Source organism: Coloeus monedula (assembly GCF_965178545.1).
Source record: "Coloeus monedula genome assembly, chromosome: 4".
NCBI lineage: Eukaryota > Metazoa > Chordata > Aves > Passeriformes > Corvidae > Coloeus > Coloeus monedula.
This window is the reverse complement of record NC_138784.1, coordinates 12,328,610-12,345,502: the sequence shown is the minus strand read 5'-3', so window position 1 is coordinate 12,345,502 and position 16,893 is coordinate 12,328,610. Positions and strand designations below refer to the sequence as shown.

Below are 16,893 nucleotides of genomic sequence, written 5' to 3'. Positions count from 1 at the left end.
TCATGCAGAATTGAAGAATGTGAAACACATGACCCAATACTCACAAATTTTGTGCATTCTTCAAAGACACTTCCAGACAAAATGCTGCACGATGTTTCTACCATCATCTGCTTCACTATGTTTCCACCACACAGTGGAGACATAAAGGTCTGTTCCAGGCTGGGCTTAATATTGTAAGAGACAAGTAGAGATTGCATTAGCCTTGTCTTCAGGACCTTGGGACTCTTCAAATTGAAGTTAGAGACTCAAGAGCAATTTTTCATGACAAAGGAAATTGTTTCTTTGAGTAAAGTTTCAACCTGTTGTACAACAAACACAGATCCTGTTGCAGTAGAGCAGATCACCTCCTTGATTTTCTCCAGCTCTTACTTGTACCCTGTAGTTCTAACTCATCTTCTGATGACAGGAAGACCCACTGCACCAAACACCCATCCTGACAAATGATCATCCACAACTCCCTGGAAGGTCCACCGGACTTAAAAGTATGATCAGACTTCAGCAGACAATACCCAAGGCTGCTGCTGAGTCAGAACAGCTCAGTAATCTTCTCTCCTCCCATTTAATTTATCTAAGAGAAAGGACCACTTGTACTGACATGGAGTTTAATACAGCAGCACCCTGCAGGTCCTGTCCCGTGCCTGAAATGAGGCCCCTTCTCAGTCTTACCCTGTGGCCTCACTTCTCAGTAGTGCAACTTTTTCCTGCACTGCAATCAAGTCAAATGAAAAAAAGTGACATTCAGCAAGGTAATACTGTGGCTATGTCACACTTGCACATAATTAGCAAACTAACCTAAAAGATTTCATGTGATCAAGAATAAATGCTTCAATGTATTTTTCTGGTAATTTAAATCTTGTAAGAAAAGTTCTAAAAAAGGCTCTCTCCACCCTCCTGTCCCTGATCATTTAGATAAATTTTCAAGGAGAAAAAAAAGCATCAGCTGAATGAAATGCTTTGTTTTACAAATGTCAAAACAAGTTTTTTTCAATGTGTTTCCTTGAACATTTCACTTGGAAATTCTTTGGGCTTTATTTGTCAGCTACGTACAAATTTATTATTCAATTTCATTCTTTCAAAACTCTGTGTTTGGAAAACTGGAAGTAGACTTTCATGTGTAATATAATTAGCATCCCATGTATTAGGACATAGATAACACTTTCAGAAAGCAGGCACCTTCCCCAAAATTCAGACACAATGATGGATGGCAATAAGGTTTTCCCATCCCCTTCTGTATCCTGCTTTTTCTGTCCAAGCCTTTCCAATTGGAAAATAACAACCGAACGCTCTTTACCAAAAAAAAAAAAAAAAAAAAAAAGAGAATCATATAGAAAGAAATTAACCTGTGCATTCCATGGTTTGTAATGGACAGACTAAGATTTGGGATCTAGAAATCTGAATAGGGAAAAATGAAATTTTTATCTGAACTCCCCCTGACTGAAAATTACACTTATTTTTTTAAGATTCAACTCTAAAATGAGATTTCCAGTGATACCTGGATTTCAAGCATCTGGGCTGGATAACTCTAGGAACAGCCTCCATCATAAATATTGGCTGTTTTAACATTCCTCTGAAGCCAGGCAGCACACAAGCTTTTCATAAGTTAATTGACCTTTTACCAGATTTCAAGAAATAATATTATTTGGCAAAAACATGGGGGAAGGAGTTAATTTCTACTTATTTTAATCCTTTCAAAGCTCTTTGTCCACTCTTCAGTGATACTGTAACCCACACTAATTAGTTTTCACAGTTCATTCACAATCACCTTTGCAACATCAGCACAGCGGGAATTAACTTTCCAAGAATTCCCAAAGTCAACTGGATCTACTTCAAGATGTTCACTGCTGCTGGTCAAATCATTGTTTTGGATTCCATCAAAATTTCCACACAGACCACACACTCGATCCTTGCAGGGAAAGAAACACAGAAAGCATTAATCTTACATCTGTAGGCCAGCTTAGGGTTTTGTCAAGAATTCTTTTCAGCCTGGTGCTTTAATGCCATGAGGTTTAAAAACTGAATTACCCACAGCCTTGCCAAGCCCACTAAGACAGATACAGTCTTCTCCCTGTACAGACAGAGAATGTGTTGCTCCCATTCCCACTCTGGCTGTGGTGAAAGCAGGACCATGCTGTCTCCAAGGGCTCCAGAAAGCAGGACTGCTCTAATCAGCACTGCCTGGTGGCTCTGTTTGGAGTGTGTCCCTACAATCCCATTTCATTTTTGGACATCGCTGTTCTATCCCCATCACCAGTAAATCTGGCTCCTTACACTGCTTTTCTTGAATGCAGAAGAAATCACTCAAGGCATGCTTATTCTGAGGCCCCACACCACCCATCCCTTCTGTCATAGCTCATCTCCAATGACCCAGGACTTGCCCCTTATAGTTGAACTACCAGGAAAATAAGGCAGTCCTGCAGTATTACCAAACAACCCCTCAAATTTCAAGCAAGTGCCTAATATTCCGTGGAAATCTACATTGAAAAAAAAAAAAAAGCTGTTCCCCAGGGACAGGTTAAGTGCATTCTTTAGTGAGAATAAGAAGTAAAGCAAAAAACACTTACTTTGAAATTGCCTTTTAAGGTAACAGAGACTCCCATGGCCAGGTCCCAGGTCACACTGATGCTTTTGCCCAGTAAAATGATGTAATAACGGCCAGACTTGATAACATCTAAATTTTCATTTTCACCCCTAGGAGGTACCCTGATGTTTACCTGAATGAGAGAAGCACATTGTGCTATCAGCAGTCTCTATTATTATTATTTAAGGTAGGTGATTTTCCCAGTGGGACACGTTAACAGGTGCTTCCAAACATGCTGTTCTCCAGAGAGTTTCCATACGCTATCTAGATGCTCCAGAGAAAACCAGAAACTTGGGATTCAAGTACAGTATTTCAATTTCATCCCATTTCCAAAGTTTTTGAATGTGGTCCCAGGGTATAACACACAGATGCCAACACATGAAGCAGGGCTGATAAAGACAATTATCTTTTTTTATCAGAAAATTGTATACTCCATTAATTACAAGTTTAGTATTGGTCACTGGTTCACTGAATAATTACACATTGGTTTGGGCTTTTTTTATTTCAGCTTTTTAGAAAACTTAACAATTCTATCCTTCTGGTTCAAGTGTAATGGGAACTGGGAGAACCACACAGTATCAGTGGCCCCTGAAAGACCAGAGTCTGATTCTGGAGTCGGGAAGGACCTTCTTCCCAACCAACTACACCACCAAGAAAAATCCAGAGAGATTCCTTTCAGTGTCTATTCATTTTTTCCCATCACTTTCCCTTCCCCTGTGTGCCTCTTTCTTTTTCCATCTGGCTTCAAATTCACTGCCTCCAGCTACTAAGAGTTTAAGAGATTAATTTAAAATGCTCTCTTTCACACCATAATCCCCTTTCAGTGGGAACTCTAATAGGATTATTAACCACATTTGGAAAGAAAAGTCTGGCATGGCTGTTACTTTCAGCACCATTAATGCATTAACTGCTTAGTTGTGGAAGAGGCAGATGAAAACTTTCAGTCAGTACAAATAGCAATTAAAGTAGGGGAGAAAGGAGAGCCCAGAAACCATTCACCCACTCCCCTACTTTAAAGACAAAATATTTCCTTATCCCACTATTCTTTCTTGCTCAATTCAGTAAGAGCTCAGCACTGTTAATTCAATTCTTTTCATCTCTGAGTTATCATCAGAAACATTTATCCCAGAGAAGACAGTTCATATCTTCCATGGATCTCCTAAAGAAGGCCTTCAATGTCTTTAGGGAAGATATTAACAGATATTTTGGAGACTGAAAGCTTTTTAACCTCCTCCTATGCCCACCGCATTACCACACAGTATAGTCACTTGACCACTTAAAATTCTAGAACAGCCTTTGTCTTTCCAAATTCAGAGGGTTCCAAAAAAGAGAAGAGGACAAAGTTGAGCTTGGAGGTTGACCTAAATTACAAAATTTTTATGTTTATGGAGGCTTTTTGCCCAGCCATGAAGTCATAAACTTTTGACCTTGCAAACCTGCAGATTTGTTTCAGAAAAGCAAAAATTATTTCATTTTTTTTTAAATGTCAGCCAGAACTGTAACATGCAAATACTTCAGTTTTTACCCCATTTACCTAAAAGTAGAAGCTGTTCTCAAAACATATCATCTTAAAACAATGTTAATTGGAAACATTTTAATGGCCAAAAAATACCCGATTCTTCTGCTTGCTTCTAAGGATTCTTATGGAAAAAGAGTGTAAAAAGTCACCACTGAATGGGATTTTGCCTAGGAGTCTTCATATCAGTTGTTTTTCCTTAATCTCTCTTTTGGCTCTTGTTATTTCTAAGCAAACCTGCTCTAGATATTATTACATTGAGGCTTAAACTCTCTAAAAAGCTAGAAATTCACTCAGAGTCATTTGGTGTAATACAGATCTAGCTCTTGCAAGGACAGGCTCTCTCAGGAACTAAACACCCTCGGATGCTGAAGCTGCTGGATGCCTAAATCATCTGCTGTTTTCTTCTGGTCCTTTCCTACATGTCCAAAGGGAATCACAGCTTTTCTGAAAATCTGTCACCTAAAGAAGCTTTCAGACAAAGTCCAGCTCAATGGAATGATCCCTGCACTGCTACTCACCCTCACCCAGGCAGGGGACTGTGTAGCATAGAAATAAAGAATTGGACAACCAATATGTCTTGTGTTCATTCCTGCAGCACCCAAAGGCCTGCATGGATCCTATGCTGCCAAGGTGCACTGCACAGACACCTTTAATAAAGGTCATGTTTTTGTGCTCCTGCCAAGGTCAGGGACAATTCACAAGCAATTCCAAACCTGGTACAGCTTTATCTCTTAACCTAAAACAAGGCAAATGTAGAGTGTTTGACTTTCACTGGGAACATTCTTGCAAATCTCTGGTCCACATGCCAGCTCAAAGCACAAGACTTCTGAAAAGGGAGCAATTGAAACAATAATCCACTGCAGCTCTGCAATGGTTGAGCACACAGATGGCCTGAATTGTTGCAGTGCTCAAGGCAAAGGGCTGAACTCTGCCCTCTGGAAAGCTCATTTCCAGGTGGGAAGGGGCATGGAAGGTGGAAGTGATTCTTGGTCAATTCTTCCATGTTTGTTAGCAGGAAAAGGAAGGAAAAAGAAGAATAGAGTCATGTGGATAGTCCATCTAGCAATTTAACAGAGAAAAAGACAGCTGACATTTCAGTATCAGCTTGTTTGAGCTGTGACTTTTTTTTGTTGTGCATGTGTGCTCAGTCCTTCAGATTGCTAAATCAGCTCTGGTGTTTTACTAGCCATGGGTCAGTCATTTCTTAGCCCTTCCTTGCACTTCATGTTGCTGGAAACAGGCTTTGACAAGCCATGTTTAGAAAGAGTCTGGGGCCCCCAATATATGAAGGACATGGAGTTGTTGGAATGAGTCCAGAGGAGGCCACCAAGATGCTCAGAGGGCTGGAGTAGCTCTGCCGTGAAAATGGACTGAAAGAGTGGGGATTGTTCAGCCTGAAGAGAAGGCTCCAGGGTGACCTTATTGCAGCCTTCTAGTAGCTAAAGGCACTACAAAAGAACTGGACAGAGACTACTGACAAGGGTCTGGAGTGACAGGACAAGGGGCAATGGCCTCACACTGACAGAGAGCAGGTTTAGATTGGATATTGGGAAGAAATTGTTCCCTGTGAGGGTGGGGAGGCCCTGGCACAGGTTGCCCAGAGAAGCTGTGGCTGCCCCATCCCTGGAAGTGTTCCAGGCCAGGCTGGATGGGGCTCTGAGCAACCTGGGATAGTGGATAGTGGAAGGCATCCCTGCCCATGGCAGGGGAGTAGAACTAGGTAATCTTTCAGGTCCCTTCCAACACAAACCGCTCTATGATTATCTGAGATAAACTGGTTGGCATCAAGCAGAAATACCAAAACAGCATTTTACCTCTGGAAGCAAAATGGATAAATATAATCCTGCTAATCTGTTCATTTTATGATCAAGAACCCCTGAGTGTGAGGTCATTCATGCCTCATTTTACTGAGCAATCTGAAATTCTTTTCCCAAAAAAATAGAAAAGAAAGAAAAAAGAGTACATACGTTTCCATTAAACAGTTCTATTTCCCCTCCTTCATACAAAATGACAACCCTCTTGGTGCACTTTTCTCCAGTGAAGCCACAACCTTCATTTAAAATGAGTATCTGGAACGTTCCAGAGTCACCCTTGCAGAAATCCTATCAGATAAAAAAAATAAATGAGTCAGTAATGTAGAGTATTTGAAAAACACATACAGGGAAAAACACAGAGAAAAAAGAAACTTCAATCAACAGTGTGTAATCTGTGGCCAATAGGATATATATTGGCATGCCAAGTGTTCCCGTATTCATTTAGTTTGTGCTTAGCACTGATACTCATGTGGTCCATCCCTTAAAGAGTGAGGCACACTCTGCCAGTGACACACACATGCATAATTTGGAGAGTATTCTTTGGAAGGGAGAAGCCACAATACTACAGTACCTGTGATATTAAAGGTGTATGATGGGCACAGTGTACATCTGAATACACAGATAGCTTAATGTATTGATTTTCTTTTAAATCCAATATTTCTGAGATCCTCTAAGACTTCATGCTACATTTCTATGATAACTCATATCTCTTAGATTCTTTTTTTTTTTTTTTTTTTTTTTGGTTGTGTTCAATTTTTTCAGTACACACCTTTTAAGGAAAAGGCCCTGTGTGGAGTTCTTTGTGTCTGTCATTTAAGAAAAACAGATCTAAATTCCATTTTTAGTAGTTTTGTAGTAGTGTATGGTACTGCTGCCCTTAAGACCTTTACACAGAGCTCTCACTAGTGGCAGAGCATTCACTCCTCAAAGGTAATCCAGCTGGCATCAAGGTGGGAGCATATTTCAAAGATCAAGGCAGAGGCAGGTTGATCACACCTTCCTGCCTAAGGAGAGCTGCAAGGAGGATTGTGCCTCATGAGGACTCTGTGGGGAAAATAGTAGCTCACCCAAGAAACACATCACACTGTAACTGCAGAATATTGTTGTTATCCATCAGCAGTGAACCCATCTAGTTCTAGACCAAATTTTCAGATAAATTTCAGAAAATGCACAGACATTTCTAAATACATGACAATTTGCATGTAGACATGCCTTTATCTTAGTTAACTCCAAATTCTGGCTGCTTCCACAAATCAAAAGTTGAGTTTAGTGTGCTCCACCTTTATCCCCCTTTCCTCCTTGCTGTGAGGAAAATGGATATTGTCAGTGGACTCCAAGCAGGTGGTGCATGGAACAGAACATGGAACAGAACATGGACCATGCGGAAGGGAACGAGCTGAGCCTGTGCTCTGGGGGCATTTAGGGAAGGTTCACTGAGCATTCCCTGTCTCACTCAGCCAGACAGCAAGCTACCGCTCCAGAATAAAAAAAACAAAAAGAGGAAAAGTTGATTTATGGATGTCCACAATTCCATTTTAGAGATGAGATTCAGACAGCTCCTCTCTGTACCAAGGTGCTCTCATAAGGTTCATGACAACCAGCTGGACACGTGACAGCCTGATTTCTACAGAACACAACACACTCTTCAAAGTTCTCAAGACACTTGTCTCATCTCCAAAGACATTAATAAGGTCTATTCTCCTCTACAATACATCTGGCTAAGTAATTAGAAATACTTTACTGTGATTTATCCAAACACTGGGCTTCTCACCTGGTGCAAAGCTCTTTTCATATGATCAGGCAGCTTTAGCATTTGACATGCTCTTACCTGAGCTAACACATATTGGCAGTTTCCTGGAAACTTGTATTTCAGTCCATCAAATGTCAAGTAATGAGCTGTACCAATAGCAGTGCAGGTGCCATCACACAGATTTTTGGTGCACTCCCACTTCCTGCCCTGGCACACGCTGTTAACAGAGAAAAGGAGGCAGTGACAGTTGTCCTTATCTCAATGTAAATAACGAGCAAGAGAAGGCAAAGTGCTTTAGGCAACGTGAAAGCGCTACAGTCTCTGCCTCTAGGAGCTTCCTACCACCAGATAAGATACTCTCTCATTAGCATAAATCAGCATATGTTAGCAGTGGGTGTATAAATCCAGACAGTGCATTAAGATAAGGAATAAGGAATGGGTTTCTCTGTTTCTTACAAGCTGCATGTAGGACTCTGAGTGGTTTGAATTTCCCTGTAACAAAATAGGTCAGGACAGAGCCTGCTGGAGGTATTCTTTTATACTAGAATTTTATTTAGGATACGCTGCTCTGCTCCAAGTACCCTTTCAGCAAAACAGAGCATCCAGCACTATTGCCCTTTTCCAGAGGTATCCTGGAGAACCACTACCTCGATACAGAAGCTGCAGGTATGAAAGGGGAGCTTTCCCTTGACATCCACAGGCTTTTGATCAGTGAAATAAATTGATTTGCTAACTACCAAAAGACTGAACAAATACAATAAAAACCAAAATCAGTGGAGACTTAGAATACCATTTGACACAATATCTAATAAAAATAATTTAATAATTAATAAGCAGTCTATGCCTGGAGGATGGCAAAACACTCATCCACTAAATGCTCCATGAATGCAGAGGGACATCATCACTGCCCCAGGAATTTTCTAATCAAGCTCTGTGAGGGCAGGGAAAGAGGAATTCTACCCATGCCTAACAGACATAAAAACTCAAGGATAAAAAACTTGAAGTATTTTCCCAACATGAAATTGCTACCCAAAGGAAAAACTGGGCACTGAACTGAGTTCTCTAATAACAACATTTCACATTCTAATAAATATCATGCAAGACATTTTCTTCAAAGAATGAAATTTCAGTAGCATGAAACCTATTGCCCCCTCTCCTCTATGAATTCTCTGCTAGCAGTTAGACAAGAGCAAGATTTTGTAAATACGTGCATGAACAGATCATAAGGTACGTGGGGTAGTTAAATTCAGATTAGCAAATTTCTGCTGTGCACTGCTCCACAAGTGTGACTCCAAAATTTTCATTGCACTCCACACTGAATTCCCAATACATTGCATAACAGAAGGTTTGCCACTGGCTTAGGCTTGGAGACATTCCGTTGTTCATGAATTAGGGTCTCCCATATGTCAAGTCGGATGCAAACGCCAAATCTGACACCTCTGGTTCATATATTGCCTTTGCAGGTGTTCACATCTGGCTAAGAACAAGTGAGAATGAGAACTCCTGCAACAGCAGTACAAAAAGCAGAAACAAAAGAAAAGGAAGATCTCGACCTCCAAAACGCAGACTCTCAATCCTTATTAATTCTCAAAGCAATAGTAATTTCCTATATCACTTTCTAAATGACATTTGACTTGATATTTGCTGAGAACTATCAGGAAACTTTTCAAAGTCACATAGTTCAAAAAAGCCCTGGTGACATTTTTTGAAGGGACCTTATTTCCAATTTTACTTTCAAATTCATAAAAAACACCTAAAATGTGAGGAAGAACTTTTTATCAGTGAGAAAAAGCCTGATTTCTAACATTTCCTCAACCCTGATATTGATGGTAATTCCATATATTTGAGGAAATATCATTTACAGTGGCACTGCCAGAATTACGTGGGCAGCTACAAGAATGAAGCAACATGGTTATGATTATTTTAAGATCAACTATTATAAGAATGATTGAAAATAAAAAGTCTGATCATGGTTATTGTGAGGAATCTTGCAAATTTCTCAACACTGAAGGGTTTTACACTGTACTCTTCTTGTTTCAATAAAATTTTCATGGTGCCTGTTTTTCAGCTGAGTCACTTTTACCTACAGGCAATGTAGGCAGGTTATAGAATATGTATCTAGACAAAAACATCAACTTCTCCATCTTTTCAAGCCTATTTTTCCCCAGGTTTAATTACAGTACATGGATTCACAATGTTATATGTAGCTGCAAAGGAAGGAAATGAAACGAAACACTGGGAGGTCAGTATTTCCATATAAAACCTTAATCCAAGACTAACTTACACTAGTTAGGAGCGCTCCCACTAGTTAAAAAATGCAAAACTTGAAAATCACTGTTATTCAAAGATCAATGTACCAACCAAAGTCAACCCCTGGACTCTCCAGTGGTGCTGATTCCTCTGACCCAGCTCCGCCCAGTCATACACAGGATGACAAACACTGCTCGTGGGCTTGCCACAGAGCTGGGCAAGGATATTTTGGGTAGAATGCAGGACATATTCTCAAGTCTGAGTTCAAAAAACCCCCAGAATTTTCACACTGTTGGTGGCTGAAGGTCCTACATCCTGTACTCGTGGATCTCTGAAGGAAAGGGCCACCATTCCCCCACAAACACATGGAAAGCAAAGCCCCTCCAGTGCAGCCAACCTGCTGTGCAGGAGAAGCCAAGTGTGGCCCACTGTAGTTTACCAAAGGCTGTGCTGAGGGCTTCCCTCCATGCAAACTGAGCAGCCTAGAACTCCCTTTTGAACCTATAAATCCTTTTTCAGCAACCAAACAGGGTAAGGGCGAAAGACAGCAGGATAAGGGTGAAAGACACAGAGCACTTACTTTATTCTTCTGAGAAAGTACAAGTTCTCCATCTGTTTTCATCTTTTTTTAACGTATCAATGGACACAGCACTCTTTTGAGATATAAGAGGTCGACCCTGTCTCTTCCTAATTCTTTATCATTTGCCTAAAAACCTCCTATCATATTATAGCTGGTGCATCACACCCCTTCTGGCTGAAAAGGGCTGATTTGAAGGGCCTCAGACAGCCCAAAAAAAAGGGAAACATGACAGCAAAGCCCAGTGACAAAGCCCAAGCTCCATTCCTCCCACCCCAAAGCATATAGATCCTAAACTGTTATCTTGTGTTGCAAAATCCCCTATCTAGTGCCTACAGAGGAGTTGCACAGACACACAACTATTTGTAGGGCACCAAGTAGAGGTTGCCAGACATTGCAAGGAATTTTGTTGGATCTTTGTGCAACATGCAAAGGGAATGTGCTGTCTGTGCATACTACACTGCAAAAACTGGCTTTCTATAAAACAAATCTGTTAAGCAGGCAATATTTGGTGTTACCAGAAACCCAGCAGGCCCCCTAAAGAGAAAAACACCCTTCCAGTGGCTCACCAGGTGTTGCAGTCCTTAGTCACTGTCTCTCCCTTGGAATATTCTCTTCCATTGTGGAAGCACGGGCACCTCTCAGGAGCAACACATTTGTTTTCATGTCGCACCTAAGCAGAAAATATAATTTGTCACCACATGGGGCTGTTGGTACATGGCCATATGCAGGGTGAGCAAGCAGCCAGGAGCAAGCACAGAATGTGTGGGTGAAAAATAAAAGGTTGAAAAGAATAAAAGAAAGGATGAAGGCTATCCAAGGTAAGAAAGGTACAGTACTACTAATATTTTTACCCATTAACATAAATAGAGCTGTAGGTACATAAATCACAGTCTTATGGGTACACAAATCACAGCTTGCGCCCACCATCTCCTGCTGCTGGGAGAGTAGATGACATTATAGCAGAACATCACAATGAGAAGGTTCAGGATGCAGTGAGGATAAAACCAGGCTAACCTGAATATGGAGAGCATATTATAGGTGAATAGCTTCTCACACACAACAAACTGGGAAAGAGCCTACTAGAAAAGCAGGCAAAGGGCCCAGATGGACTAAAAATGGGAATAGGAACACTGAGGAGGAGACCAGAAGACACAGCACCTGACCCACCCACATGCAAATGCAGGTGCTGCTGCTACAGACAACAGCCCCTTAACAAAGCCAATCCTCTATCAACTCGCCTCTGAAAATTGCAGTAATCACTCATTTTCTTTCAAATCCCTATTTATTTCCTGGAAGATAGGATAAATATCCTTTAAATATCAAGTCCACTTGAGGTATTATTCTGCTCTCTCTGCAGCAGGCCCTGTTGCTGGGAAATAGGACATTATGTTCTACCCATATTTTCAGTTTCACCCTTCTGATCTGAGTTTTTCTTTGTATGACAACAAATCATTTGTCCCACTTAAACAAAAAAAAGAAACAAAAACAAACCAAAAAGCTACAACCAAAGTAAAACAAGTAATGCCTTTAGACTATTCCGTTTTTCCATTCCTTTTCTGTTTTCTTTTTCTGTGATTACTTTCCATTTTGAAGACTCCCAGTTTTAGAGAATCAAACACAACCAAAGCTGGCTGTGCTGACTTTTCACTCAATAGCAGTTCTGGCAAAGCCAGGATAGGTTTGGCTCTTGTTTCATGGAATACCTAAATGGAGAGCCCTTCCCCTTCCTCTCATTCAAAAGTCACAAAATATCACCTTCCCACTTTAAACTCTCTCTGCAAAATCATTAAAATAGTTTCTTTTTCACCATTAAATATGGGCCAATGAGATCAATGTAGTCTGAATGCCAGGTTAATAAAGAAGAACAGCTTTGCCTTTTCCTATGGGGACCTAGAACTGCCACATGGAGCAACTCATAAAAAAAGATTTCAAGCCCAGAGACCCTTCCTTCATACACAGCTCCATGTGTACTGTGGCTTATGGAGAGCTGCATTATGCCAAATAAAATCGCTCTGCCTTCACCTTTACAAAGGATGGTGAGAAAACAATCCAGAGAAGACCAGAAAGAAGAGTTTAATACCTTCTTCCCTTCCTTTCTGGTGGCATTTAGGAAAAAAGCAGGAACATGACCTCACACTCGTGGCTATGTTTCTGAATTTTTGCAGTGTTCAGCAAAACAGTTCACAATACACTTGAGGGCTTGCCTCTGGATACAAAACTTGGGATTAGACATCTGGTCAGTAAAAGGAGAATTAGAACCTCTTCTCCTTGCTCCCTAAAAACTGGTATAAATTGGTATTTGTATTTCTATCACAATTAGAGCAACAGCTGCTAATCTACCACTAAAGAGGGAAGAGCACCTTGTCTGAACACCAGAGTGGGTGGGTGAGATTCAGCAAGCAGGACATAAAAACCCAAAGCAGACTTTGACCAGAAGAACAGTCATTTTCTCTACAAAACCCAATGAATTATGATTTTGTTATCAGTAACACACAATCCACTGGGCCTATTAACACCCCATCCAAAAGCTGGGGCACATGTGGCAGCCTGATGCCATGCTGCACTACAAGGACCATGTGGTACACTACAAGGCCAGGAGCACTATTCACAAGCAGCTGGATTTTCTGTGGAAGTCTCTCAATCCATCAATAGACTGCAGTTAATACAGGAGATTTAGCAGCCCTGAGTGCTTGAGATGACAGGAGGCAGCAGCACTGGGGAGGCAACCACGAAAAGACATAGGTTTGTAATGAAAACAGCTGCTGTTTGCACCATTAAATGCCGTTAGGATTACAAGTGGTTGGCTAACAGCTAAGGATTCTCCCATTACTTGGGGATCAAACAGAAATGTCCATCATTTCCTTGCTGTGTCTTATTAACTGCTAAACCTTAAAAAATCTTGCAAAAGGAAGGACAATTTACAGGTTTCAGAACCTTTAAGGCTCTCCTTATCCACACTCATAAGAGGTGATTGTCCATTCTGCTCTGCGCTGGTGCAACCTCACCTTGAGTCCTGGAGGCAGTTTTGGGAAGCACAATATAACAATCTAAAGCTGTTAGAGAGTGTCCAAAGGAGGTTACAAAGATTGGTGAAGGGCCTGGAGGGGAAGCCACATGAGGAGTGGCTGAGGGCCAGAGGAGTAGGCTGGAGGAGACAAGGTCAGAGCTCACAGCAGTTCTGCAGCTTCCTCACAAGGGGAAGAGGAGGGGGAGGCACTGATCTCTGCTCTCTGTGACCAGGGACAGGACCTGAGGGAACGGCTGGAGCTGTGTCAGGGGAGGGGTTAGGTTGGATTTTCGGAAGTTTTGTTCCCCCAGAGGGTACTGGGGCACTGAACAGGCTCCCCAGGGAATGGGCACAGCCCCAAGGCTGCCAGAGCTCCAGGAGTGTTTGGATGCTCTCAGGGATGCACAGGGTGGGATTGTTGGGGTGTCTGTGCAGGGCCAGGAGCTGGGCTGGATGATCCTTCTGGGTCCCCTCCGAGTCAGGAGATTCTGTGGTCCTGAAATCCAACTCAATGAGCCTAAACTTTGAACTCTCTTGGTCAACACAATTTGATGAGTATCCCTCTGTCAAGGGAAGCTCAGACATGGCTCTGTTCCACCTGGCACACCTGTGGATTTCAGTGGAAAGTCAGCCAAAGGTATAAAGGAACGTGGCATTAAGTAAAGGAAGTGGGTCAGATTAGAACCCAATAGCTAATAGGCTTTAGAATAAGAGACTGGTTTGGAGTAGAAGGGACCTTAAAGATCATCCAGCTCCATGAAGAGGGACACCTTCCACCAGACCAGGTTGCTCAGAGCCCCATCCAACCTGGCCTTGGACACTGCCAGGGATGGGGCAGCCACAGCTTCTCTGGGCAACCTGTGCCAGGGCCTCAGCACCCTCACAGGGAACAATTTCTTTCATAAATGTTTCCTTTAACTAAAACGGCCTCTCACCCTTACAGTGCAAACAAAGACAAGTCAAAAACATGTTAGGACATCAAAATGTGCTGGTCTACACCTGACTTCTCTTTCTTATGCTAGCTGTACGGCTCTGATATTTATTTGACATGCCCACCTCCTCATGAAGATATTGTAATATCGGACAAGCCCACACTGAAAAACATACAACAGAGAAATCAAAATAGTCCGGCAAATTTCAGTTGAAAACAGTTAGCAAGCAGACAAAACAATCTTCCAAACTTTCCTGGTTAAGATGTTTAGGGTTTGTATTTTTTTTCCTTTTTCTACTAACGTATCAAAGTTTTAGAAATAGTTTTATTTCAGCAGTCAGAATGCAATAAAATATTTCATTTAAATTTTAAACCTTAATTTTGTGTCAGTCACTGGGAATGGAAAGAAACTAATTTTCTACTTTTGGAGTGTCTGGATTTTGTGCTCTCTGATTGTTCTTCTCCTCTCTTTCCCCAGAAAGGTGCTTAACACTCCATTTGTATATTTATTAATATTTTCCAATGGGAAAAACCTGAAGTGCAGTAAACTAATCTGAGAAAGCATATTTTTCCCCACACTTCTGCATATATGTTATAATTTCTCTTTTCTGCTCTGCAAAAGGGTGACAAGTATTGAGAATTTCCCACCTTCCAGATAATCAAAGACAGAAGAAGAAGAATTATTTTTATGACATATTGAACATTTTTATTTGCTAGAAATCAAAACAATGTAAAATACTAAGTCAAGATGAACTGGACAACTTACTTTTCAGTTGAAAGAAATTAGGTTTTGTCTTCAAGCTAATAAGTTATCCATGAACATTGATAACTTTCATGTGCTACTGTACCACAAAAGAAAAAAAAAATCTTCAGTAAGAAGGTACAATTTCTCCCAGAATGATGATATGTGCTAATATTTATGGGAACACATGTTGAGTAATCTGTTACTTCCCACAGACCTTCCTGCAAACAGCAGCTCACCTCTGTGAGTTCTTGTAAATTAGGCAGGATTACAGAGCACCAATAAGGGAGACTGACAGTAAAATGGTTATTCCTTTTTCCAGTCCCTTTATTGCTCACCTCTGTTGGTATAAGCCTGGAAAACACAGACTTTGATTTGACTTTGCAGAGCTTTGCCTGTGTTCCCAGAGTCTGTGTTAGAAAAGGACAGGATGGAAAGGAGATCCTGGTCACCATCCCAAATCCTTCTCTAGTGGGGAAGCACAAAGCCTCATTGCAGCGTGCAGAAATAAGAAAAAAAGGCACTCCCAAACCTCATCCCATTGGATGAGGAGGAGGAAACTGCTCTTTGACAATGAGCTGGCAGGTTCCTGTGGAGCCAGGAATCAAACACTGGGCAAAGGGGACACACCTGAAGGGAGACTGGGCTTGATCTTGTCTTTGCATGGCAGCGGCTACAAGATCATCTCTACATGGGCTTCTCCTGTCATGGCTTTGGTGCATCTTGTGATTTTTACTCTCTGCCAGAAGCGAAGCAGAACAAGTAATTCCAGGCTGAGTTTAGTGAAGATTAAACCATACTGTCATCTAGTGGAGAGAGAACTTATTTTACTAGTAGTTTTTAAAAATTACTGAGCCTGATCCTACAATCCAAAACCTGACAAACCACCTTGTTGAATTCAGGGGTGTGTTTCACATCACTGCAAAGTCAGCTGGAGTTTCCAATTCCAAAAGGCCAAAGACTGCTCTGGTGCCAACAATTTTATGAAACAATTGTTTGTTCCAACTTACTGAAAAAGAATTTGAAATACTGTAGCAAACATGAAGGTTAATTACTGTGAGGTTTTTTCCTGTGGAGTGGTTATCATAGTTGGTTTTCCACAATTATGTCAAAAGTGTACTATTACCATATCCCAGACCTGAAACCAAAAATCTCAAGCTCCTTCACCAAATCAAAGGTCTGAATGTTAGATGCAAAGACAAACCTGTTCACCCTTGGGCTGTTGGAATTTTACAAGTACACAAGCTTTTCTAAGTTTTCTTATCTCACTGTTATTTAGGAATATTTTTCAGTTAAAGGACAGACATTTATAGACTGAAATATGAAAAGAAGCAACACTTGATTTTTAAAATAGCGGTGGAAATTTATGGGTGACTTCAGATTCTGTTCTGTCTTTTTCACCTCCAAGACATTTCACAAGCCTGGGCTTTTGTCTAGAGCTGGCATTTTATTCTGGAGTAGAATCTATTTATATAAATGTGTGTTTATCAGCAAAATACAGTAGCAATGTTCAAAATATATGTTTATATTAATACTAGAAATTACTGTCTAATGAGAACTCGGGGGAGCTGTTTTTCTAGTAAGATAATTGATGGAATTTGGGGGTAGAAAACACTTAAAATAATGATGAAATTTGAGGGTTACAGTGGGAAATAACCCTGGAGTCCAGAAAGCCTCTTTTCGGGAGGGGAGGGAGGGGGGTGGGAAAAAAAGAAAAGTGTG

The 16,893-nt window shown here is 41.1% G+C and overlaps 1 protein-coding gene across 1 annotated transcript in view; it reads right to left on the bottom strand.

The window, feature by feature from the left end:
* VWF (von Willebrand factor) overlaps positions 1–16,893 on the bottom strand; it is a 123,177-nt gene that overhangs the window by 60,616 nt on the left and 45,668 nt on the right. Inside the window, exons 19-24 of the mRNA XM_082280644.1 lie at positions 11,058–11,161; positions 7,740–7,878; positions 6,065–6,199; positions 2,562–2,711; positions 1,763–1,903; positions 45–164 (exon numbers count right to left, since the gene is read on the bottom strand). Of these exons, the coding sequence (XP_082136770.1) occupies positions 45–164; positions 1,763–1,903; positions 2,562–2,711; positions 6,065–6,199; positions 7,740–7,878; positions 11,058–11,161 (789 nt within the window). The remainder of the gene's footprint in view (positions 1–44; positions 165–1,762; positions 1,904–2,561; positions 2,712–6,064; positions 6,200–7,739; positions 7,879–11,057; positions 11,162–16,893) is intronic.